General features: G+C 42.5%; 1 protein-coding gene and 1 long non-coding RNA gene across 2 annotated transcripts in view; both read left to right on the top strand.

Annotated features, from left to right (window-relative positions):
• LOC140351666 (uncharacterized) overlaps window positions 1-27,666 on the top strand; it is a 344,644-nt gene that overhangs the window by 220,878 nt on the left and 96,100 nt on the right. The window lies entirely within an intron of this gene.
• Window positions 1-27,666, top strand: part of thada (THADA armadillo repeat containing) — a 165,224-nt gene that overhangs the window by 87,419 nt on the left and 50,139 nt on the right. The window contains exons 30-31 of the mRNA XM_072437603.1: window positions 17,752-17,855; window positions 24,922-25,004. Of these exons, the coding sequence (XP_072293704.1) occupies window positions 17,752-17,855; window positions 24,922-25,004 (187 nt within the window). The remainder of the gene's footprint in view (window positions 1-17,751; window positions 17,856-24,921; window positions 25,005-27,666) is intronic.

Here is a 27,666-nt window from a genome sequence, read left to right as displayed (position 1 = left end):
TTCCACAAACGATGGCACACACACCAACTGAGCGTCTGACATGATGAATTCAAAAGGAAACTGTAAATTTATAAAATGTGCATGCTGAAATCCTAATCTATTTTATGCTGAAGAATCTTTTACCGTAAAAAAATGCACAGATCATAGCATAAAGTGCCTATGACAGGTCTTATTTGTTGTATTTATACCTGTTGTACATAAAAATTATAGTTTTACACCAATCAAGCAGGTATTTGTGGAGAAAACATTGAAAAATCTGTAGAAAATGACAGGAAGTGACATCACACCAGGGACACTTGTAGGGTAATTATACTCATTTCTTGCTCACACATTTGTACCAAGATGGAATGTATATTCTCTGGGACTAGCCATTTCATCGTGGACAACACATGTAGCACTTTAGGTAGTTAATGTTCATATTTATATTTAAAAGGGCACCATCTGAAGCTTGTTCAGAAAAAAAAACATTAATATCTACTCAGTCTCATTCTCTGAAGGGGAGTACACGATTCATTGACCGACAATTATAATTCTATAAAGATCAATACAAAGGCTCTATAAACCAGGATGGTTTTGTGTGGTTTAATAAACAAAGATATAAAATCAATTAATGACACATTTGGTTACACAGGCTGTGCCTGGGCTCAACTTAGAAGAAATGCTGGTATTAAGAATTAGGTTTTGATTGGTTTTAGGGAATATTTCAAGGTCTTTAAATGCCACTCTGTAATCAGCCACTCTCAGGTCTTACGTGTCCAAGGAAGGTGTCACGGGATGAGACATACACCGATGCTATTCCGTAACACATCGAGAACACAATTCAACTTAGAATATGAAACGACACAGAAATATCAGACATTTGTATGGCAAGCTTGGGAGAAAACGCGGGGACTGATCACGCAAGCTGTTGTACGCAGCCTGCGTGATCCTCCTGCGTCTCACACCGTTTTTTCCCATGCTGGTTGGTTTTATTAGATATTCTGGAATAGGCGGGTCACATTTCTCATTGGTCAGCTTCACATCAAGGCACTTGGTATTTTTCCGTAGAGATCAAGCCTGCAAGGGGGGGTGCAACTCCCCCCCCTGGGGCAACATTCTTTGGCCCATCTTTATGATACCTTCACAAACAAATGCAGTTTGTCACACACCCGTTCTTCTCTTAGACTAATGATGCAGATAAAATATCACTATTATGCAGATAAAATACATCACAGAAATATACTCATATATTCACATTTTATCACAGAAGGTGTGGAGCGAGGCCTCCCACGTCTTTGCGTTCTCAGAGTCCTTTGTGTCCTTGGAGCTGTCGGGCGCTGATGCTTGAGCAGGTTTAGCATTCGAAGAGTTTGATGAGTCCAGGGTTCGTTGAATTGTGCATTTTTTTGATGAAGATGTTCGGGTTGTTTGGTGAAAGCCGAGTTTGGGAGACAATGCAGCCTCCCTGGTGGGGGAGGGGCCCCTGCGGGGGTCCCCGACCCGGTGTGTCGTCCTGGCAGGTCACGTGCCGGCGAAAGAAGAGAAGGAAGCAGAGCTAAGTCTGCTCTTTTATTGACCTGGGAGGAGTGGCCTAGTGGGAGTGGCTTTAACGCTAGGTCAAACTTATTCTCAGTTTGGGTAAATTTAACTCAAACCAGCAAAAATGACATGTGACCATAATAAAATACACAACATTGTCAACAAACACACATCAATAGCAGGTAATGAGAAAGTACATTAAGTACGACATGAACATACTTCAAACCAGTTCTTGTGGCAAACGAAACTAAAACATGATTTAGTCACAAGTTTAGATCACACAGTCAGCATCAAGTTGGTTTAGATGTGAAATATAGTCAGTAAGAAACTTAGTCCTGAGGAATGTCTCTTATCAGATTCAGGGGGAGGGGCTCAGGTGAAGACAGTGTCCTCTCCGTGGGGGGTCATTCCTTTACACCCAACATTAGCTTTGATTTCTGCAACTGTGTTGAGCTGTGAAAAGGTATTATCTTTCAAAGGTCTTTTTGGGACATATGGGTCCCCTACACACTCAAACCAGTTTATGCAGAATTTACTCAAAGAAACAACTTTTTTGACTCTTTAAACATTAATTCAACAAAATAAAGTCGCTCTCATATATTTTTATTTGTCAGATTTAAATAACTGTTTATGTGACATTAGATGAGTTTTTGCATGCTGAGTAATTTCCTAGTCTGATGTCATCAATCACAAACAGGAAGTGAAATCATAAACCTTGAAAATGTGCTCTTCTGTGAATATTTTGGCGAAATTCTAAATATATTTTATCTAAACTGCATTGTAGTTCAATGAGTCGTCCGACCTGTAGGGGGCGCTTTAATGTTGTTTAATGGCAATCGTTTTATGAAAAGTATTGCACTCCTTACGACACAAACATCATCAGATTCTCTCGTTTCTTCTTCACCCCTTTACACTTCACTCTCCCGCCCTCTCGCTTTTGGAAACTCCCTCCCTCCCCCCGTCCCCCCCTCACTCGTGTTGATATTAGCAGCAGACTGTTTGCTTGTGTTTGCCTTAGCCCGATGACAGAACCAAACTCCGGTATTTGCGCAGCGATAACTGCCTCGTCCCGACAGGCTCTCCGGGTCGGTCCGTATCCGTAATCTCCGTGTGGGCGTGCACCTTTGCTTGTTTTGATACAGCACGTCGGTCTGTGGCGTCTTGAGTTTCAGACGCCCGCCTCTCCTCGGGACTTTCACGTTGGAACTCGACTTGGCCTCTAATATCTAATATCCTTATCTGGAACGCGCGTTTGTGTTTAAAGCCGCGGCGAATCAAAGGACGCGATGGAGGAAGTCGCGTATTTCAGGTTACAACGTCGCAAACCCAAACATCAATCATGCACTTTGGTTTATGTGATGAAAACGGGCGATTGAAGTGCATTTTGGAACATTTTGGTTACTTTTGAAGTACTTTTGAGTTTTGTTCGTTAGTGTTTTGACTATATTTTTCAAGATGAGTGTGACACGTTTGAAAATATCATGATAAACGGTGTTCATTTTTTGTACTATTTACTTTTTTAAGCATAAAACAACAAAATGCATAAAACAAACTAATCTATGCAAAGAAAGAAGAATAAAATTAATAATAATACAACAAATAATAATAAATAATAAATAAATAAAATGGGAAAAATCATATATATATATATATATATATATATATATATATATATATATATATACAGTGATCCCTCGTTTATCGCGGGGGTAACGTTCCAAGAAGAACCCGCAGGAGGATACAATGAAATACTCCATAAAACATTGAAGCTCACGCGCACCGCTCTCACCGGCCTCGCAAACTTCAATTTGGCAGTGGTTTTACGTACGTGTACATATTAATCCATAACGTTATTGACACACAGGTAGAGAAGACACGGAGAGACTGTTTAGCCAATCAGAATCCGCGAAGCAGCGAGTCCGTGAAAAGTGAACCGCGTTATAGCGAGGGATCACTGTATATATATATATATATATATATATATATATATATTTAAAATGCGGCAACAATTAGTTTCATCCTTTGTTTTCGCTGTCGTTTCTGTATGTGGAGTGACTCCAAGCTCGTAATATGCAACACAAATGTAAGGCATTGTTATTCAAAAGATCTCATCCATCTCCAATAAATCATTTTCAGCAAAAGAAACATGGACAGAGGTTATAACTGCAGACGACCAGTTCTGTTGAGGTCATCGTGTGCTGACAGTGACCGTCTGTGTAATGTGCATCAGATCAACAGCTTATAGAGACACACTATACTGCAATTAATAAGTCTCACACAAAAGTACTTTCTATTTATATGTAGCCTGACCACGGTTTGGCCACGGTGCTGACAGTGTGGTGAATGTGCACGTCTCCGGAGGCGTCTGTCGCTGGGTTTCAAATGCGTCTTTAGATTTGTCTTATGATACTCCGGGCCACGTATATATTTAATTGTGACTAATGCTTATACATTATCAGGGTTTACATTTGAGGCATTTTTATAAATGGGATGTTCTGGTAATCAAGTTGTTTTATTGCCGGTAAATATAAATAAAAAAGCTGTAGTTCGGCTGCATGATTTCGGCGGGAAAAATCAAATTGCAATTTTTTGGAGTTCACATTTTAAACATGTTTGGGAGAATTGAGGAAAAGACTATGAACTCACAATGTAATAACAGAAACTCATTCAGAACATGTTTGTACAGATCTAAACTTAAGTTGCAGTTTTTATGCAGAATAAGACAGAATATTTTGTTGTTTGGGGTAAAAAATATTGTTCTTCAAAAAGTTCATTCATCAACTTCATCCATTGCTCCTGATAAACAAATGTTTCACTCCGTTTTAGCCGAATACTTTTGAACTAAAGCTAAGTTTAGAGTGAAAATGATGTGATGATCTGATCTCCAAGTTAATTGTTCTTTCTTTATAATGTGCTCCAAAGTCTAAACTCTGCAACCACATGTTTTTACTGATGGAGGATTGGATTTGGCCCTCCCGATTAAAAAAAAAAAAAAAAAGTCTGACAAATGTCCTAAACCTCGTAAGAAGATATCAGTGCATTATTGCGTTTTGAGAAGAACACGTGACAGAGTTTGTTTACTGTTTGTTCTCAGTCTGCGGCGCGTTAAGTCAAACACGCGGAGGAAAGTGTGATGCACCTCAACACGCTCCGGCGTCTTAACACGTCGCAGATGTGTTCGCTCAAGGCCAAAACGACTTCCTCTGTTATTGTCGAAGAACAACAGAGAGCGAGACGTGTGCGGCTGGGAATCTTCACGGCCTCTCTTCCGCCACCGGCCCGGCGATTGCGCGCGTGCCCGGCGATGCACAAGTGTACTCCAGTGTGTACCACAAAGAGAGCGAGAGAGATGCACTGTACATCTGTTTTCCAGTGAGTCATGTACGCAGTGAGTCCTCTCTTCCCACGCCGTCTGATGCCTTCAGTGTGTTTGGACAGACGCCGTGTTCTGAGACAAAGTAAACACCTCCATCACGTTCCACCGCAGTAATAATAGTACATATTTGCTGAATATCTGTTATCGTTGTGAGGCACTCGACTCGCTGTTAGTTGACACTTAGATCCCAGCTCCGGCCAGCACATTCTGTCGTTGTGTCTTTGAGCAAGGCACTTCACCTCTTCAGTCCATGTGTGAATGTTGTGTGAGAGTGTGTGGCGGCTGAGGGGAAATGATTAAGCAACTAATTGTGACTAGTCAACTCTTTTAAACAATGGTCTGAATTGTTTATCTGCACGAGTTAAAATCCTTTTTTATCATCAACAGTGGCATTAAAACAAATCTAAATGTCTGATTTTCATAAATAGTTCACTTTAATTTAAAATATTATCCATCTCGATGCATTCAATAACAATATTTCAAAATATATTTAGATGAAAATGTATTAAAAATTATCTGACACAAAAAAAGATAATGTATTTAAAAAAAAAATCTAAATATACAATAAAAATAATTGTTCTAATTCTTTTTTTTTAAACTCGTTGACCAGTTGCAGCCCAACTGACCAGGTCTTCATTGTAGCACTTTGAGAAGCTTGTAAAGCACAATACAAAAGGAAAGTATTATTATTACTATTAAAATCTACAGCTGCATTCCTGAATTATACCGTAGTCATTTTCTTTCAACAGATGGTGTATTATTAAATGCTTTTGTTGCTGTGCGAAGAAAAAACAAAGCACTTTCTGATACTACAGTAAATAAAATCAGACGCCACCTGCCATTCTTTTTAAGTTGATACAGAATCCTTCCTTATTTATTGCCGCAGAGACCTCCTGTTTCTAATAACCTCCAGTGCTGACACAACTTCCCTGGTCTAAACAGGCCTTTCGGATGAACCGGCACTAAAACAACTCGACTTCAGTTTTGGCTCGTCTCCCTCATGTGTTTATGGGCCGTGCTTTTTGGGCCGGCCTGGTTGCTATAATCCTTTGTGTATTTCCACAACAGTGTGAAGAATCTGAAGGACTATGAATCTTGAAGTGTTTTGTTTTTTTGATTGAGAACCTCTTAGCAATTGTAGATATTCTGCCGACACATATGGAGCCAACAGTCATTCTTTATTTTCTCGTAAAAATGTCCTTTAATCGGTCCAAACTTCATATGACAATGTTTACAGATAGCTTTTTACGTTAACTAATGGTGCAATTGAGAAAATGTGTGGTATTTTCCGTATTTATTCAACACTAGAAGACACATTTATCTTAGTAAAACCTGATAAACTGCACATGTTTTAGAGTTTGTGCAATCCAAACTGAACTACCGGAATAACCTGCTTATGGCGCACTATTTGTGTTCATTTTGGTCTCTCGTGTTTGGTTAAAGTGCCCCCTACAGGTCGTATGACTCATTGAACTAAAATGCGTTGAGGTAAATATGTTTAGAATTTTGCTAAAAATATATATATTAAAAAAATAGCCCTTAAAAGAACATTTTTGAGGTTTATAGTTTCACTTCCTGTTTGTGATTAATGACGTCACAAAGCCATCCGGACATTTAACCTTAAGTGAAGTTGTAAGAAAAACACTGAGGTATTTGTGTCCCACCACAGACAGTATAAATATTTCTATCTACCATTTATTTCACATTTCACTTTACATAGTGTGGAAAATTCAAGACAAAGCAATAACGAGCAGCTAGCATACCATCCACCAGACATTTTACGCAGTGCACTTTTAAATACAAATACGTTTTTTATTACCAACATATTTATCATCCTGAAGACTTGCACTTGTGTATTTAATAGTATTTATTTGTTTGGGCCGCACGTCGGTTTAGAGGACTTAGGGTACATGCATAAAAGGAAAGAACATCCATTGGTGCTCAAAAGGAGGCGGTCCCTAATGTGCAGTTACCTGTTTGGGCTTGACACTCATTTTAGAGCTTGAACTGAACCAAGAAATGCACTTTTTTCATTCACGGTTGCACAAAATACATATGATTAATTTGTTTTTTTGATTGTTTATGAGCAAAAAAACCATACAAAATGCTTTTACACGTGACTCTATGTTATTGCCAGGACATATTGATATTTGATTTATTCCGAGCAGCATCTCTTTGACATCCTCGGGCCTGAACAGAGCTCTATTGGCTTTTATTATGAAATGTTGTCTGAGATTTAATGAAGATTTCTTAACCGCTGCGCACCAGTAGGCGGCAATCAAGACGTGCATCGAGAAAGACGTCTATTTTTACATTCAAGGCTATAATTAGGCTGGATAATGTGACACCAAACGAGACATAAAGATGAGCCTTCAGCACGTCTCGTTTCACGTTTACATTCATTACCGGTCAAGAGTTTGGACAGGCAACCGTTAAGCGACAGGTGATGCCTCTGATGCATGATAACGGGCAGGTCTGGGCATGGAGTAATGGATAGTCTGATTATCCCTATTTTGAACTTGACTGGACACATAATAAATGATAAAACATGAAACAAACATAAAATAATGGTGAAAAAAATATGTTTGAAAAGAAGAAATTACCGTATTTTCTGGACTATAAGTTGCACCTTTTTTCATAGTTTTTACTCGACTTATTCGTGATATTATTTGTTATTTTCACTCTTGCAACCGCATTCCGTACACCAGTGCAACTTACATGTTTTTTGTTCTCTATTGTGACTGGTGCGACTTATACTCCAGTGCGACTTATTGTCCGGAAAATACGGTAAGACTTATTATTGTTTTAGGTTCATAATACGTCTTCTGACCTCGCACGCTTGCACCACTGTTATTAACATTACCATTATCACCAAGTGTACTTGAATTTGATATAGTGTGTAAAACGTACATATCATTCCTTAAATACATTTTTAATTTGCCATTTTGATTGGTTTGCATTGTACAGACTTCACTAAGTATGTAATTACAGTGTCCTACTTATAGTGTCCAAAAAGGAGACTTAATTATTGTTTTTTTTGTGTGGAAATGTCTGCATTATGTACATTTAAAGGAGCTTTTTTTGCTTTGCTTTTTGTGCTGGGATTTTCCACTGTATGGCATTAAACTTACCTTATTTGGAAACTCCCTCCCTCCCCCCGTCCCCCCCTCAAACAATGCATTATAGAGGAAAAAAAACATATAGAAGTCGCACTGGAGTATGAAATGCAGTTGCAAGTGTGAAAATAACAAATAATATGACATATAAGTCGCTTCGGAGTATAAATATAAGTATAAGTCGCACCCTGGCCAAAACTAAGAAAAAACGTATAGTCCGGAAAAAACGGTACTCATCTTTAAGGAGATCGCAGTGTTTTTCAAGGTGTTTTTGAGCAGTAAAAACAATTGAATAAATGCAAAATACAAATGTTGCATTCCAGTCAAAGCATTTATTCATTCATGATTTACGATAATGTTTAAGTTTTAATCAGTGCTACTTTAGGTAAGAGTACTCATAGTAGGTTATGAGGTTAAGTGACTAAATCCTTACTTAACTGCATTATATTTAAGAGCAGCGATTGTGCAACTTCACGTCTTCTCTAAATGCCCCACATTTACGGGGATCTCTTTCGAATGGGCGCGTCCAAACTTTGCCTAACCTCTGTCTTACTCTTAGCGTGTTTTTTTAAATTTATTTTGCTCTTCTCCCGCCCGTCCGAACCCCGAGTGGCACGCCGTCATTTGCACTTGCCCTTCTGCAGCGCGCGGGGCATGTGGTCCGGCTGCGGTCGCGGCAGTGGGCGGGACGGCGGCTTGATAACAGAGTCTGGAGGGACCTCACATCCACCGAAACTATTTTTACCGCCTCCAAAAGCGGACGCAGAGCCGTTGCAACATACGCGCAGTTACGCCTCGCTACAAAACAAGGCAAGACGTACCAATATAGACCTTTTTTTTTTTGTTTTTTTATGTCGTCTGACCGAAGCCCAAGGGAGTTTCAGACCTTTCCACAATAATGTTGACATTTCACCTGGAACATTACATTATGGAAAAATACGGAATACAATTTGAATGGCACGAGAATCCATAATCATTGGCTGATTTTTTTTTTTTTTTTTTTTTTACATTTTTTACATATAATTGGCCATTTTGTTCTGCCGTGCTGTGTTGACAAGCAGTATGTTTGGCCAGTTTTGTATTTAACTTTAAAGTGGTAGTTACCTGTTACGGGACATTGACTATGGCGACGTTTTCTGAGGGAAAAGTACACATTTAAACGCATACATTTTCTACTTTTGAATATATTTTTGTTGCTTCCTGTATATAGGGTATAGGTGCATATGTCACTGCTGCATCATGGTCCGGGTGCGGCCTTTTCCAACAACAGTGCGGTAAGTCTGAGCCGTTATTGTACATTTATTATTGGCCGCGGCGGTTTTTCTTCGAAACGTCTGACCAGTAAATCAAACGTGTTTTTCTTCCCGTTTCTTCAATCGCCGCACAACTATAGAACGTGTAAGGAAAACCATTTATCCAATCGGAATATTAAATAGTGGCATTATTTCGATTGCATACAGCAAATATAAACATAACACAAACTATTGATTAAAAATAAAAAGTTATTTGCATCTGCATTTCAGCTTCACTTTTTACTTTCACTTCATTATGAAACTGTGGATAGAGAGCAGAGAAGAGTGGAGAGAGTAAGAGGAGAGCAGACAAGAGGAGAGCAGACGAGAAGATGAGAGCAGACGAGAAGATGAGAGCAGACGAGAAGATGAGAGCAGACGAGAAGATGAGAGCAGACGAGAAGATGAGAGCAGACGAGAAGATGAGAGCAGACGAGAAGAGGAGAGCAGACGAGAAGATGAGAGCAGACGAGAAGATGAGAGCAGACGAGAAGATGAGAGCAGACGAGAAGATGAGAGCAGACGAGAAGATGAGAGCAGACGAGAAGATGAGAGCAGACGAGAAGATGAGAGCAGACGAGAAGATGAGAGCAGACGAGAAGATGAGAGCAGACGAGAAGATGAGAGCAGACGAGAAGATGAGAGCAGACGAGAAGAGAGCAGACGAGAAGATGAGAGCAGACGAGAAGATGAGAGCAGACGAGAAGAGAGCAGACGAGAAGATGAGAGCAGACGAGAAGAGGAGAGCAGACGAGAAGATGAGAGCAGACGAGAAGATGAGAGCAGACGAGAAGATGAGCGCAGACGAGAAGATGAGAGCAGACGAGAAGATGAGAGCAGACGAGAAGAGGAGAGCAGACGAGAAGATGAGAGCAGACGAGAAGATGAGAGCAGACGAGAAGATGAGAGCAGACGAGAAGATGAGAGCAGACGAGAAGAGGAGAGCAGACGAGAAGATGAGAGCAGACGAGAAGATGAGAGCAGACGAGAAGATGAGCGCAGACGAGAAGATGAGAGCAGACGAGAAGATGAGAGCAGACGAGAAGAGGAGAGCAGACGAGAAGATGAGAGCAGACGAGAAGATGAGAGCAGACGAGAAGATGAGAGCAGACGAGAAGAGGAGAGCAGACGAGAAGAGGAGAGCAGACGAGAAGAGGAGAGCAGACGAGAAGAGGAGAGCAGACGAGAAGAGGAGAGCAGACGAGAAGATGAAAGCAGACGAGAAGAGGAGAGCAGACGAGAAGATGAGCGCAGACGAGAAGATGAGAGCAGACGAGAAGAGGAGAGCAGACGAGAAGAGGAGAGCAGACGAGAAGATGAGAGCAGACGAGAAGAGGAGAGCAGACGAGAAGATGAGAGCAGACGAGAAGAGAGCAGACGAGAAGAGAGCAGACGAGAAGATGAGAGCAGACGAGAAGAGGAGAGCAGACGAGAAGAGGAGAGCAGACGAGAAGAGGAGAGCAGACGAGAAGAGGAGAGCAGACGAGAAGATGAGAGCAGACGAGAAGATGAGAGCAGACGAGAAGATGAGAGCAGACGAGAAGATGAGAGCAGACGAGAAGAGGAGAGCAGACGAGAAGAGGAGAGCAGACGAGAAGATGAGAGCAGACGAGAAGATGAGAGCAGACGAGAAGAGAGCAGACGAGAAGATGAGAGCAGACGAGAAGAGAGCAGACGAGAAGATGAGAGCAGACGAGAAGATGAGAGCAGACGAGAAGAGAGCAGACGAGAAGATGAGAGCAGACGAGAAGAGGAGAGCAGACGAGAAGATGAGAGCAGACGAGAAGATGAGAGCAGACGAGAAGATGAGAGCAGACGAGAAGATGAGCGCAGACGAGAAGATGAGAGCAGACGAGAAGATGAGAGCAGACGAGAAGAGGAGAGCAGACGAGAAGATGAGAGCAGACGAGAAGATGAGAGCAGACGAGAAGATGAGAGCAGACGAGAAGATGAGAGCAGACGAGAAGAGGAGAGCAGACGAGAAGATGAGAGCAGACGAGAAGATGAGAGCAGACGAGAAGATGAGCGCAGACGAGAAGATGAGAGCAGACGAGAAGATGAGAGCAGACGAGAAGAGGAGAGCAGACGAGAAGATGAGAGCAGACGAGAAGATGAGAGCAGACGAGAAGATGAGAGCAGACGAGAAGAGGAGAGCAGACGAGAAGAGGAGAGCAGACGAGAAGAGGAGAGCAGACGAGAAGAGGAGAGCAGACGAGAAGAGGAGAGCAGACGAGAAGATGAAAGCAGACGAGAAGAGGAGAGCAGACGAGAAGATGAGCGCAGACGAGAAGATGAGAGCAGACGAGAAGAGGAGAGCAGACGAGAAGAGGAGAGCAGACGAGAAGATGAGAGCAGACGAGAAGAGGAGAGCAGACGAGAAGATGAGAGCAGACGAGAAGAGAGCAGACGAGAAGAGAGCAGACGAGAAGATGAGAGCAGACGAGAAGAGGAGAGCAGACGAGAAGAGGAGAGCAGACGAGAAGAGGAGAGCAGACGAGAAGAGGAGAGCAGACGAGAAGATGAGAGCAGACGAGAAGATGAGAGCAGACGAGAAGATGAGAGCAGACGAGAAGATGAGAGCAGACGAGAAGAGGAGAGCAGACGAGAAGAGGAGAGCAGACGAGAAGATGAGAGCAGACGAGAAGATGAGAGCAGACGAGAAGAGAGCAGACGAGAAGATGAGAGCAGACGAGAAGAGGAGAGCAGACGAGAAGAGGAGAGCAGACGAGAAGATGAGAGCAGACGAGAAGATGAGAGCAGACGAGAAGATGAGAGCAGACGAGGAGTGCAGAGAAGGAGAGTGGAGAGAGTAAGAGGAAAGCAGAGAAGAAGAGAGTGGTGAAGAAGAGGGGGAGAGTGAAGAAGAGGAGGAGAGCAAAGAAGAAGAGAGCGGAGAAGAGTGCAGAGAAGGAGAGGAGAAAGAGAGGAGAAGGAGAGGAGAGAGTAAGAGGAGAGCGGTGAAGAAGAGGAGAGCAGAAAAGAGGAAGAGGACAGAAGAGGAGAGAAGAAAAGAAGAGGGCAAAGAAGAGGAGAGAAGAAAAGAAGAGATAAGATGAGAGGAGGAGAGCAGAGGAGGAGAGGAGATGCACCCGATCTGCTTTCTTCTATAGTCACCATTAAATCTATTTTATTACAGGTGCAAATGCCTGATTGTGATGTTAAAACCCGACATTATTACCTAACAAGGCCTCCCTAACGAGGCCTCCCTAACACGCACACTGGATGTGAATTAGATTGCATTACACACGGACATGACGGAGTGGCATAAATGAGGCGTAATGCACAGTTGACCTAATGGTGGCCCCGCAGAGTTATATCATGTCTAATAGTGAGATCCCAGTGTCCCACGTGGAGCGCCGCGTTGGGAGGAACAGGGAGGCTGCCGCTTTACTATAAATATGCCGTATTTGCCGATTCCGGATGGAGCCGGCTGAGCCTCCCACGAGCGGGACTTCCCAATCCAGTGCATGAGGTGTATCTGGAGCGAGGCATCATGGGAGCCGCTGCAAACCGAACCTTATAATAACGGAGCCTGGGATGGTGAACCGGTCTGATTTCATAAGAGCCGCCCAGTAATGAGCATAAAACACGCTCCGGTTCCGTGTGTCGAGTTAGATGTGAGTTTATAGAGTTGACGTGATCGGCAGGTGCAGAGTGGGCGAAGTTAAGATGGTGTTTTTTTTTTAATTCACTGTAGTACAATCCATTTAGTATTGATTTACTAATTGAACTCGACCAAATGTATTTTTTTCTTCATTCAAACAGATGCTCCCTTATGCTTTTCAATGACCATTTATTGGACTTTTTGTCAAGATTGTGCTGCTTTTCATTGCATTATTCATTCGCTCCCCAACATGTTTGTGGTAAGCCACAATAGCCACAGCTGCCCTGGGGCAAACTGACAGACCATGGGATCCTTTCTACATCTGTCACGTCTCCGAGTGCCAAGAACACAACTCACTTCAGCCTCCAGCAGCAGGATTGAACGAGGAGCTGAAACAAGTTACTTGATTAATCTCAACTAATTGATTATTTAGATAACTAATTTAATAATTGTTATCTGGACTATGCCCAGACTTCAAAGGATTGGATCTGGCACACTTCTAAGAATCTGATGTGTGTGTCCTTTATCTCATCATTACCGTATTTTCCGGACTATAAGTGGCACCTTTTTTTCCCCCATAGTTTTGGCCGGGGTGCGACTTATACTTATATTTATACTTATATACTTATACTTTAGAGCGACTTATATGTGATATTATTTTCACACTTGCAACCTTATTTCATACTCCAGTGCAACTTATATATGTTTTTTTCTTCTCTATTATGCATTTTTTGGCGACTTATACTCCAGTGCGACTTATAGTCCGGAAAATACGGTATACAATGACTTTTACAAGGTATCAAAACTGTGTCCAATCTTTGCCTCTTTTTGCCGCTGCAGGTTATGAGTGACAGGTTAGTTGGACCCTGGGCGTCTCTGGGCTAGCAGTCTGCAGGAGGGACCGGGGGGCGGGCCTGGGCACGGCGGCCCCCGCTCGGTGCTACGTGGTCGGGCTGGTTTTTCCCTACGTTGCCTTCTCTGTACGGCGTAATGAATGGCTTCCTCCTGGTCTGTGGCTATAGGCCCAGCTTAAAGAGTATACTTACCAAGGCCCAGAATACACAGCCCAGTCATCCAGCCGTTGTGCCGGAGCGTTTTGGACACTCCCAGCCACCATCCACCTGCTACGGACCGCTCGCTCACACACGCGCTCAAAATACTTTGCCTCATCAACAATAGGAGGCACTCTTTTAGAAATATGTGTGGAGATTGTTACCACATAGAAAGCATCATTCTCTTCAGTAAAATATTTGGGGGGGAGGGTGTGTGTGCCATGTGTAAACAAACGTATTGATGAGGCTATTGCTGGTTTTGTTTTCCCGGCTCGAGCAGAACAAACATGATAAAACGTAAAATAAAACAGGCAGAAACGTAGATTTCAAATCAAACTTAAGTAGAAATATACACACATAAATGATCCCACCGCTCAGTCAAAGCCTTGTCCTGCACAGGCGTGGAAATGTTGCACTGGATGTAAATTTAGTATGTTTCCTTCAAATGTTATGAATGCATTCTGTTGTTATATATCACACGGCTCTACTAAAGTCAAATATATAGAAACGTAGTAAAAACGTGGCTTTAGCGACATACTTTGCTCCTCAGAGGTAAGTGTAGTTTATGGAGCGGAGTTAAAAACACATCTGACAAACCTCCCAGCGCACGGATCCATTCACTCCATGTTAAAAGTATAATTTAGCTGCGCGAGTTGCTTCTCCCCGGGTCGTCTGTCACTCCTCTGGTCAGAGCTAAGTGCTATAGCGCTCTGAGGTTTGGGAGATGTCATTGCCTCGGGGCTATCCTGTCTGCAGCGCTGTGCAATCCTCGCTGGCTGCCGCACAGTTGGCAACGCGCTTTCACTTCTTATTTAGTAAACAGCGCCGACACGAGAACAGTTCAGACCCGCCGCCGTTTCCGACTCGGTTTGAACAAGAGAGAAGGCCGTGGTGGACGCGTGAAAGAGTCAGCAGATAGAAACAAATCAGACTGATAAAAAAAGACTGATCCATATTTTATTTATTCAATTGCAACTGTTTAAATTGCTTATAAAATGTTTTGAAATACATGAAAAATCACTGTCCTTACTGGGAACGGGCTTGCCCCCCCACAGATCTGACCTGCAACTTAGCCTGGGGCCGTCTCCATGGAAATAAATAAGTTAAATACCTCTGACAACTTTGACCGTATGGATCTTATTCATAAATACCGTATTTTCCGGACTATAAGTCGCACCCGAATATAAGTCGCACCAGCCAAAAAATGCATAATAGAGAAGAAAAAAACATGTATAAGTCGCACTGGAGAATGAAATGCGTTTGCAAGTGTGAAAATAACTAATAATATCACATATAAGTCGCTCCGGAGTGTAAGTATATAAGTATAAATATAAGTATAAGTCGCACACCGGCCAAAACTGGAAAAAAAGGTGCCACTTATAGTCCGGAAGATACGGTAGTTTGGTTTAATGGGGTTACAGTGCTCATGTCAATTTTACAAACTTTTATAGAAATAAGCATATTGTGCGGGCCCGGTGGTGGAGTGGTTAAGGCGGCAGCACATATGCCAGGCTCCACGGGCAGTCGGCCGGCTCTGACAGGTCACTGCATGTCCTCCCTTCTCTCTCATCCCCGTTCCACGCTCAGCTGTCCTGTCTTATAAAGCCTACTCGCCAAAAAAAGAAAAGAGCGTATTTGTTTGTTGTGTTAGGTTCTGCGCTCGGCCCCGATGGAAAACCCCGTAAGGAAAGAACTACGGCGAAAGAGGGATTCACGGAAGAGTGACCCGAGCTGAAGTAGCACCGCTGGGCTGTGCAAAGAGCCAACAGTGAAACATCTCCAGTCTGTAGCTTAGGAGACACCAGGAGCTTTTCAAAGAACTTAGGAATCCAACTTATATTAGCTAGATACCGTATTTTCCGGACTATAAGTTGCACCGGAGTATAAGTCGCCACCAGCCAAAAAATGCATAATAGAGAACAAAAAAACATATTTAAGTTGCACTGGAGTATGAAATGCGGTTGCAAGTGTGAAAATAACAAACAATATCACATATAAGTCGCTCCGGAGCATAAGTATATAAGTATAAATATATGTATGAGTCGCAGCCCGGCCAAAACTATGAAAAACGTATAGTCCGTAAAATACGGTAATTCAAATTTAATTCATCACCGGCCTAATGCCTTTATAAATATATACTTTTTGCAGTTATCATCATATTTTATGTTTAATAGTCATCTAACTATACTCCTATATAGCTGTCAATCAATTCCTTACGTACTGCTAACACTGGTTTCTCTCTACGATTTTTGTTTCGTAAAAGCAGCCTTCTCTTGGTGCTTTCAGACTAAAACTTGTAGGCATCGAGTCATGCTACATCATTTTCTAAAACACATTTATAACGGGAAACAAGAGGGGGACTAATAAGCTAGGTAAAAAAATGTCTGGAGGACATGGGAGACTTGTTTTGTAACTTGTCCATGTTTGTCTTGAAGCTCTCGACCTGATTCAACCTCGACACAAACGTCTCATGAGTAGAAACACACTGAGGCTTTGAGGATTTCCTGAAGCCTCCGCTGCCCACACAATCAGCATAGAAAATATATAACGTGCTTAGTCTCGTTTAAAACCAGGCTTCTCTGTGGCCCAAACATCGCCCACCGCAAACTCTAAACATATAGACAAGTGGCACGGCGTTCTCCCATTCTCAGCCCGTCCGCTTCCCCGACGTGCATGTTTCTGCTCATGAAAGGAAAGTGGGTCATCGAGAGGAAATCCACAGTCGCTGAAACAACAAGCCCCTATCTGAACCCACGAACGTTCAGCTTGAGGGCACTGTGATGTCGAGTCCAAGGTTACTACTCCACCCATCGCCGCGCTGCCTTTGAATTGGGCCTGTTTGTGGGCCGAGAGGGACACTTTTAGACACCACATGAGTCACCGCCTGGCACCCAAACTATGCCTTTAATGTGCACTATCTAGATCACTACAAGTTGTCCTTTGAAAGTCCAGTAACGCCTGTTCAAATACGTATGCACCTATTATGTTTTATGTTGGATTTCTTTGCCCAGGCGGCGTTGGGCATCATTTCTGTCATTTCACACGTGCTCGGGCCGGGCATCAGGCGTGAGTCGGGGCGTTTGAATAATGTCGGGCTGGAAACGAGTTAGTCTCGGGTCTAATTCTGTCGGCGTGTCGTTCCTAGTTTGATTACAGCACTACCAGGACCAGAGTTTGAACTTGATGGTATACATTTTTAAAAGTTTGGAGATTCAGGCTGTTAAGGTTTTTTTATTTTTTCAAATAAAATGTGGTTTGGAGCAGATGAATGTTTTGTGTTTTATGTTGGATTTCTTTGCCCAGGCGGCGTTGGGCATCATTTCTGTCATTTCACACGTGCTCGGGCCGGGCATCAGGCGTGAGTCGGGGCGTTTGAATAATGTCGGGCTGGAAACGAGTTAGTCTCGGGTCTAATTCTGTCGGCGTGTCGTTCCTAGTTTGATTACAGCACTACCAGGACCAGAGTTTGAACTTGATGGTATACATTTTTAAAAGTTTGGAGATTCAGGCTGTTAAGGTTTTTTTATTTTTTCAAATAAAATGTGGTTTGGAGCAGATGAATGTTTTGTTAAAGGGCAGGCATTATAAGTTTGTTTATGTCAGTAAATCAATACTCGATGCTTGTTAAAAAGAAAAATCTAATCAAATAAAAAATCTAGATCCATCAATATGTGGTAATAATATTATAATTTTTTTGCCATACCGGCTAACCCTACCACACTGCTTTGGAGACCTCAACAAAGGTTGTCGTAATGCTTGGTTTTATAAAATATGTTTTTCTTTGTTTTTTCAGGTGCTGTTTCTGCTGCGTTCCTTCCAGTCCGACTCGCACAGGCCCCTCCCATCTGCAAACGGCATTAGCACGGCGCTCCACCGGTGTTTGTGGATCGCTTCACGGTAACTTTGAATTTATGTCCAATTAAATTATACTGTAAAAAAAGTTGTTATACTGTATTTTCCGGACTATAAGTCGCACTGGAGTATAAGTCGCACCAGCCAAAAATACATAATAGAGAAGAAAAAAACATATAAGTCGCACTGGAGTATGAAATGCGGTTGCAAGTGTAAAAATAACAAATAATATCACATATAAGTCGCTCGGAGTATAAGTATATAAGTATAAATATAAGAATAAGTCGCACCCCGGCCAAAACTATGAAAAAGGTGCGACTTATAGTCCGGAAAATACGGTATCTACTTTTTAATGACTGAAAAATGTTGCTACCAGCTTTGACATTTTATTTGACACCTTTGAACCACGTTATAACTTTTCTCCCTCGTCTAAAACATTTCTGGAGTTACGTTTAGCTTCATCCATGTTTGTGTCCTTAATCCTGTTTTAAAACTCCTCTTTCCTGAGCCTCAGAAAAATGTGGTTTCCAATTTCCCAAAAATATGACGTCATGCGTAGAGCTCCAAAGGTTTTCCTGCCCTGTTTTTAAGTCGATAAATCGTCAAAAGACTCAGTATTTCTGCCGTCAAATTGTGTGCATTACATGTATGTGCTTGTTTTTTTTAATTTTTGTATTGCTGTTAGATGTTTTAACACCAAAAACAATGATAATAAGATGAGGGAAAACCTGACTCACAGAAAATAACGTGTGCTTCTTGTATGCATCGTTTTTTTCTCATGTTTAAAGGCCAATAATGAAAATAATGCATAATGTGTCCTTTAAGGGTTAATTATTAGACACCATTAGTGGAAAACAAATACCTGTCTCCAAAACTATGTACCCTGCGTTACATAATAAGTGACCGTAAATTAACCGTGGATTGGCAATCTAATAAGATGGTCGGATAGTGGGCTTCTGTGCCACATTCTTGTAGATAACTTTGTCAAACCAGCTTCAAGAGTCGGTCCGAGCGCAGCCGTCCGTCCATCAGCGCACGTGTCCTTCTCGTCAGTAACTCAAGCCCCCCGCACACGCAGATAAGTGGAAGAATACGGCCCCTTGTAACGCCCGCCCGGACCCTCCTTGGCCACGTCCGCTCCACGTCCCGCGCTGGGCTCCCGTTTCAAAGCAGACCGCCCGCCGTCCCATCTGCCAGGCCCCCGCACACTGGCCCATGCCCCTCCCGCGCCTCTCACCCCCGCGACCAGGGCCTGGAGATCGGGCACAGATTAGCACGCGGCCCCCCGCTGCTGGTGGGAGGTCAGATTCGGTGCCTAAGCAGATAACGCCGTCCGCTCGATCGCACTGATGAGCTTTCATTAACGTGACGAGGCGGATTCCTGCCCGGCCGACCGCGTCTGCAGCCGCCCCGTTTGATCACTGACCACGACGTCCCGAGATCTAAGGCGGGTCAAAGGGAGAGAGTAGAGCCGGGGGGTTCTCAATATATGGTCTTAGCACTGCTGGTTGTGCTTGCATAGTCACAATGATGAGGAGCTTGGATTTAGATTGTGTTATTCCAAAAAAACTGTTCACTAAGCGGAAAATCAAGGTTATTGGTCCTTCAGTCCGCACGCTATTGTTGTCACAGCTGCCATGGGGCTGACCGACATAAAAGTGGCAGCCGATCTGCTCTAATCACTCACTCGAACACAGTTGCCACACACCTCGTTTCGATTTTTGCTGTTGGCGTTTGAATTGAGGTTTGTCCGTGTGATTCATTGACTACTCGGCTATAAACAATAACCATAGTCATATTTTGATGATCATAATCACTATCTGGACTCAAAAATCATATGAATCATATGAAAAGGCCTTTTATAACAAGGACATTGACATTACTCAAACAAAAGGCCAAAAAAATAAAAAAAATCATCGTTTAAAAAGAAAAAATCTCCATCTAGAACCCTTCAGTCAAAATACTTTAATCTTTATCTGGTTAAAAAAAATATTTAAAAGCACTCGATGTACAATAGAAATGATCGTTGGACAAGTGGAGAAATCAAAAACATAATCGCTGACTGGAACAACTAAAATACTCGTCAGTTGCAGTTACTTAGTCCTAGATTATTCCACTTTTTGGACCTGGTACTTTTATATTTTCTCTTTTGTAAAGTGTTTAAAATGTCAGTCCAAACACCTGCACATTCATCCAGGGCCAGTACGGACGCATTGTTTCCTCCGTGTTGAGCCGCTTCACTTCAGTGTCGAGTCATTTTTGGACCTTTCGTGCGTCTCGCCATAATCTGAAGAAGAGTGTGAGAGTTAACACCTGCGTCCCGCCAAAGCAGCGGCTTTTATGGAGCAACAGGTGAATTTTCGTGACTTAGTCGTGTACGTAGTGTTTATTATTCGGATTTACACCTATTTTCTGGAGTACAGCTGCAGTGTCCTGACAAGGATACTCTTAATCTAGGTTTACGTTTAAAGTTACATTGCAGCTTGATGTAGATATGTACAGGTATTTAGTTATACAGACAATACGTTAGTTAATGTATTCATGTGTTATAACAGCTTGGAATTAAGCCAAACGAACATTAATTTAAATATCCTTAATGGAGCACTTTCTGGAATACCTCATAATAACAACCATAACCAATAACCCTCATGTGTTTTATCACAGTTATTATAATGGATAATGTTTGCACGCAGGTCTGAAATGATGAAGTATTTCCTCTTTTGTAAATTAATTTATCTGCAGAAAACATTACTACAGGGCTGAAACAAGTTAATCGATTAATTGCAACTACTGTATTTTCCGTAGTATAAGTCGCACCGGCCAAAAAATGCATAATAGAGAAGAAAAAAACATATTTAATAATATGAAAGGCAGTTGCAAGTGTGAGCACTTTCTGGAATAACAAATAATATCACATAAGTCGCTCCGGAGTATAAGTATAAGTCGCACTCTAAACTATGAAAAAAGGTGTGACGTATTGTCCGGTAATTGATTATTGAGTGAACCGCCTTCTTAATTTAGTCATCAAATCTAATACAGACTCTAAAACATGTCATGTGTTGAGACAGGATGTTTTACTACTCCGAGAAACACATCATTGCATCAGAACGACACAAAACATGAACGTTAGTGTTTATGATGATTAATGTTGAATAATGTATATATTTATATTTACTCGTACTGAATGTCCTCAAACTGCATCTCTGTAACTGGATCAGATTCAGTGAACATCTCAAGCCTGAAGACTCCCCCTTGAGGGACACTAAAGTTTATCTTATCTTTTCTGCTTTGATCACAGACTCCTTCGACATTATCACACAAACTAAGCCTTTTCCTCAGCGTTGTAGAACATTTCAAAATACAAAATAGGCCGTCTAATGCGTCCAAACCTCCAGCCGCACCGCAACGTCTCAGCAGCGTGTGTGGCGAGTGTCGAGTTTATGCGCGCGCTCAATCAAGGGTGCGACCGCAGATCCGCCAGAAGCCGCAAGAGGGAACAAGGCGGGCAGTGTGCAGGGCTGACGTCACCTTTTCATCACTGCCATATTAACAACACACACACGCACGCACACACACACACACACACACACACACAGCGCTACACCGCTGCAGATTGGATGCGGAGTACAATCAAACAGAGCTCGATGTTGTTGTCCGACTGTCCTCGTCCGTTGTGGCCGATGACTGATGTTTAATTCTAGCTGTAGTTTAATTCATGCTGTAGTGAAGCTCACAAATTCACTAAAAAGATAAAAACACTTACAATATTTACAATTGACATTACAAAATCGATTAAAAAAGACAAGTCCATCCCTTATATTCTGTAACTCTGAGAGATTGACTGTTTTTGAAAGGAATATCCAGAAATGTCAAACCTTATCATTATTTGTTTTTACTTATTACTATATATTGTACTTAATACTACATATTTTCAATTTACGCAACCTTTGAGGGTCAAAAACGGCGCTATTGTCAAATAAATAATTTCACCTCAGTTTATTTACGCTGAAAGAAAAGACTTAGAACTTTCTGGCATGTTCATTTGATGTGGATAAGCCCAGTAATTAGAGATATTAACCATAAACCAGGTCGACAGATCTGCATAATCAGTCTATAATGTTACTACTACTGAAAACCGTTGTAGTTGTACGTATTCTGCATGTTCTGAACACGTGACTGAAGTGGGACGGGGGAAGAGGGCTGGCAGCGGGACCCTGTGGTTGAAGGGGGAGAAAGTCGGGTTGACGTGAACTAATGATGTCATATTATGAGGTCATAATCCAAAGCCATGTAAGGGAGATTCTGTTACATTCACGATTTCAGAACAAAAGTCACCTCACGTTTTGGACTTTCATTCTTCTGCCGTATAAGAGTTTAAAAGATGCAGCACGATTAGCCAAGTTATGTTTTACATTTCAAAACCGAACAACCTCACGAACCAAAGAAGTAACTCTAAATCACTATTAAAGTACATACTTCTGCTTTAATTAGTATCGTTAATATCGTCCTTTCATTGCGTGCACACTTTTATTCTATGTGCGTTTAATTGTGTTTTAAGAGATGCCACGACAAGGGAGATTAAATGCATTTTATTTTACTTGTGAATGTGCTTTCAGAAATACAACATCATCAGTACATTACATTATGTTACACTATTTGTTTTTATTCTTACATGTTGTATTTATGGAACCAGGTCCATTGAGGACACATAGATGCCTGACCTGACCGCACTATAAGACCATAGTGTAGCCTATAGTATAAAATATGACGCTGTAAACATGGTCAATATAATAATTGCATGGCTCTCTGGCTGATTAAACTTGCATGTGAATTATTGGTACTTACACGGTTTTGGCTTAAAGTCTTAAAGCAGTAACAGTATTAGTATAAAGTGTTGTAATGAGGATCTGCACAGACCGTCCTCTGTTCAGACTCCTCTGACACAGCTGTGGGCGCCTCATGTGATCAGGCCTTACTCTCCGCTTCAAAGCGCCTCCACAGACTCACAGCGGCGCTCCAAAGCTCACAGCGTCCCGCTCACACAGCGCTGCGCACACAACGCTGCGCACACAACGTCCCGCTCACACAGCGCTGCGCACACAACGCTGCGCACACAACGTCCCGCACACACAGCGCTGCGCACACAACGCTGTGCACACAATGTCCCGCACACACAGCGCTGCGCACACAACGCTGTGCACACAATGTCCCGCACACACAGCGCACACAACGTTGCGCACACAACATCCTGCACAAACAGCGCTACACACACAACGCTGCGCACACAATGTCTCGCTCATAACGCTGCACATAACGCTGCACATAACGCTGCACATAACGCTGCACATAACGCTGCACACGCAACGCTCTGCACACAACGCCGCGAACACAACGCTCCGCACACAACGCTCTGCACACAACGCTGCACACAACACTGCACACACAACGCTCCACACACAACGCTGCACACACAACGCTGCACACACAACGCTGCACACACAACGCTCCGCACACAACACTGCGCACACAACGTCCCGCTGTTGTAGCGTTTGAACAGAAGGGGTCCCAGCATTGACCCTTGGGGCACTCCACAGGTCAGGGGCATGTGGTCTGAGACACCAAGTTCAACAAAGTACTTCCTGTCTTCCAGATAGGACCTTAACCAGTTTAGGGCAGTGCCAGTGATGCTCATCCAGTCCTCTAGTCTCTGTAAGAGGATCCCATGATCGACAGTGTCAAAAGCAGCACTCAGATCTAACAGAATTAAGACTGAGGCTTTGCCCGTGTCAGTGTTCAGGCGGATGTCATTTGTCACCTTGACAAGAGCAAGGTGCTGTGATGAGGTCTAAAACCTGACTGAAAAACAGAAAAACATCAAATGAGTTGTTAAGAGGAAGTCAGCACCTTCTTCCTCTGCCCTCACAGATTCTTCACTTCCTTTTCACACACACACACACACAAAGCGGCGTATGTGTGAACCACTGCTCGGCTGATGGTGATAAGAGTTTAGCAGACAATGTGCCGATGTGTGCGCGGACAAAAACAACTGTGCGTGTGTGTTCTTCTTCTCTGAGGCACAACACACAGTGGCTGCTCATTCAAGAAGCATTCATCACAAAAACTGTCGCCAAAAGGTGCAATTTTGGGCCATAGATAAACAATGGCAACACATGAGTCCTCGTACATGTTTGACAAAGTAGCACAGGAACTTAACGCGTTAGTTTTGCAGCGCAGATACGACGTAAAGTAGTTTACGAGATACAGACATAATAATATAACATAATATGTCTGTGGGGCTTTTTTATAGTTGAATAAGTGTTAAATGTATGAATGTTATGTTATGTATCAATCCACTCACTCGTTGCGATTGAAAAGCTGCAACAAAAAATATAGACGGACCTTAAAGTAAAAGCGTGGCACTGACTTTAATCTTAAAATAAACTGCTCTCTTAAATCTTGGTTGTTTACAGCAGAGGAGACAGCGCCGTGGTGATCAGGAGAGACCAAAACACGTCATAGAGATCATATGAGCGTTTGTATCAGATTTGTGTCTTATATGTCTTGATTACTGGCTGGAGGCTTTTCCGATATCTCACAAATCAAAAAGCCCCTCTTTCAATAGAATTATAACCCGGATTTGATACAACTTCACAGTTATTTTATCAAGTTTATTTGTTTTATTTTGGTGTGCCACCTTCTGCCGTGGAGATGTTTCTGCTTTACCTGGACTTTTCCGTAGTATTAAACGTTTCTATTCTGCATTTGTACAATTACAGGTGATTTTAGAGCTAGAAAAAAAGCGCTTTCTTACTGTGAGCGCCCTTGCCTTTCCATAGATCGCACCTGTAACTTGGCCATACTGTGGAACCTTACAAAATAAGAGCGTATTTGTTTGTCCAAAACGTGTTGCGACGCACAGTTCAAGGACAGCGGGAATCAAAAATCAAGATAAATAACTAATAAAAACAACTAAAATCCAACACAAAACTGTAGAGTAAAAACACAAGGCTACAACACAATAGCATCTCCATGGACACAGGCAGAAAAGTTACACAGTGAACCTTTAAAACGCTATGTCAATGTATGTGTCGTCTGCTCTCTTTGTTTCCAGGGAGAACAGCTGTCTCGTAACCAGGGGAGCGTTTCTGGACGTCTTGGTCAGTCTCTGTGGGCCAAAGATCAGCGTTTTGGAAAGTGAGTCCTGTGTTTTGTGTGGTTTTTTATATACTTGTGTGGAAAACGCCAACCACTCCGGCTGTGCCAAGGTATTTATGCGGTGACCTGGCGCGACCCCTGTGCCGGTATTATTTACATTGTCTATCTTCATGTCTGCAAACGCCCTGTTCTTGGTCGTGAATAGCTTCGAAATGGGTTTGTACCATTGTCCCGGTCTTACAAACGAGGAGCTGCACAATATTGAGCTTTTCAGACTCAATGTTGATGTTGTGGAAAAGGTTCAAGAGCAATTTTGACACCTTGATAATCAATCGTTGTTGGGGTTTTTTGACAATGGAATGTAATTTTCAACACAAAATTATAATAGTGTCTTCAATATTACCGTTGTGTCTTATGCTAGTTCCATTAAAACCATATTAAGCTATTCAAGAAAGGTCCTAAATGATCCTTTTTATGTGATTACAGTCCCAACAATTCAAGGCTGCGCAATATATATCGCAACATAATCGATATTGCAATATTGGCTATAACATAATAGTCAATATTGTAATGATTTGAATATACTGCATTAAATGTACAGTTTTTTTCCTTAATCAGTCAGAGTTTGACTAATGCATTAATTCACCAGCATATTTATTTTAATGTACCTGAAATTGTGTGACATACTATGGTAACATTTCACACTAATATTGGCATAATCAATATTGCAACTATTTAAATATATTGCAATAAATGTATTAAATAAATGTTTAAAACGGTAAAAAAAAAGTTGATTTTATTCAAAGTTTTCCTTAATCAGTCTAGAGTTTGACTAAAACATTAATTCATCTGCATATTTCTATTAATGCACCCGAATATAGTCAAATATCACACTAATATTGCAAAACTTAACGGCCACATCTCAATCATTTCCAATATTTTGACCCCTAGAATCGATTAGTATGCGAATATCGATACTTTTGGCGACCAGAGGCAGAATTAACTACAGTATTACTTTGTATTTTCATTTTGCGTGGCACGATATCACCCCTGATCACATGTCGTCGCTCTGAGCCCACCTTTTATCCCCCTGTGTCTCCGGCCTGAGACAAAGCCCACAGTCCTTCATTGTCTCGTCTTCTCTCTCCCGCCCGACACAGCTCCTCCACACCAACTGTCTCTCCCCCATTTGCTCTGAATGCGACTGTGACTCCGAGGCGCACACACCGTTTGTCCTCCTCCTCGCCGTTTGTCCTCCTCCTCGCCGTTTGCCCACCTCCTCGCTGTTTGTCCACCTCCTCGCCGTTTATCCACCTCCTCGCCGTTTGCCCACCTCCTCGCCGTTTATCCACCTCCTCGCCATTTGCCCACCTCCTCGCCGTTTGTCCTCCTCCTCGCCGGTTGTCCACCTCCTCGCCGGTTGCCCACCCCCTCGCCGGTTGCCCACCTCCTCGCCGTTTGCCCACCTCCTCGCCGTTTGCCCACCTCCTCGTCATTTGCCCACCTCCTCGTCATTTGCCCAACTCCTCGCCTCCCTTTCCCCCCCGACTGTTGACGGACGCCTCGGACGCTTCACCGGAGGAATGCGAAACCGTAGGATATGTTTGACAGATGGTGGGATCGCGCCCGTGACCCACTTTATGGCGCAGAGGAGGAGAAGAAAGGGCCCAAAGGTAGAAGAGAGGAGGAGGAGGAGGAGGAGGAGGAGGAGGAGGAGGAGGAGGAGCTCGGGCCATGTGCCGAACATATGCCGGTCTCGACGGTGGAAATACCGAGGATTTCTCAAAACAAAGCAGCCCCCTTACATAATTAAACAAGCCACGCTTCTTTTAACTCACACACCTCAGCTTTCTTTAACACTCGGGTTCACACACGGCGCTGCGATCGTGGAAAAAAAAAAACACCACACGCGAAATACTGTCGTTTCACACTTGTCATGTCTTGTTTTAGGCGACAGAAACACTTGTGACCTGCTGATAGCGTTAGCGTTTCAATTCGATTAAAGATGATACATTTTTGCCTCGCGCTTTTTTTCCCAACCGTTTTGTCACAAGGTTTGAGCTGTCGAACTCGCTAAACGTATTCGTATCTCTCTCGTGGTTAGATTTGCAGATTCTGTTGTAAGTTTACGTTTTAAACGCGTCCAGGAGAATGGACAAAAAGGCCGTAATAAGCTTATGAGGTGACAAACTAATAAAATAATCAGATTTATAGGTCTAAACTGCAGGGTTAGCCGTTTTTAATGTAGAATATGATAAGGAATTGTGATTTCTTTTGCTATTGTAGATACTAGACACTCATTCTGTTAAGTATTTTACTGTTCTATTATATGTGCTTCCTGCTGTCCAGTTACCCCACGTTGCTGATTGGCTAATATTGGCCAAAGTCCCTCCTTTTCCTGGTTATTTACTGTCTTGACTTTTCTTCTTGACTTTAACACAAATGTTTTCACTACAGCTGCAGAGCCATTCCTGAACCAGGACTAAAAATGGAAAACGTTTATGTCGGGAAAATGACGTAATTCCAACGCCAAATCAAGAAGCAAACCAAGCACATTTTAAAGCAAAGCATCTTTTTTCAAGTAGCTCTGCACAATATATTGCAATCGAATCGTAATTGCAATTTTTCTGGCCCACAAATGAGAAAATACCCTGTCTTTTTATGGGAAGATGGTTAAGACTGAAGATTACATTTTACAGAC

This window comes from Eucyclogobius newberryi, unplaced genomic scaffold (genome assembly GCF_026437365.1).
Source record: "Eucyclogobius newberryi isolate DKJ021-1_F unplaced genomic scaffold, fEucNew1.0.hap1 SCAF_8, whole genome shotgun sequence".
NCBI lineage: Eukaryota > Metazoa > Chordata > Actinopteri > Gobiiformes > Gobiidae > Eucyclogobius > Eucyclogobius newberryi.
Note: the sequence above shows the minus strand (reverse complement) of the source record. Positions and strands in the feature narration are given on the sequence as shown.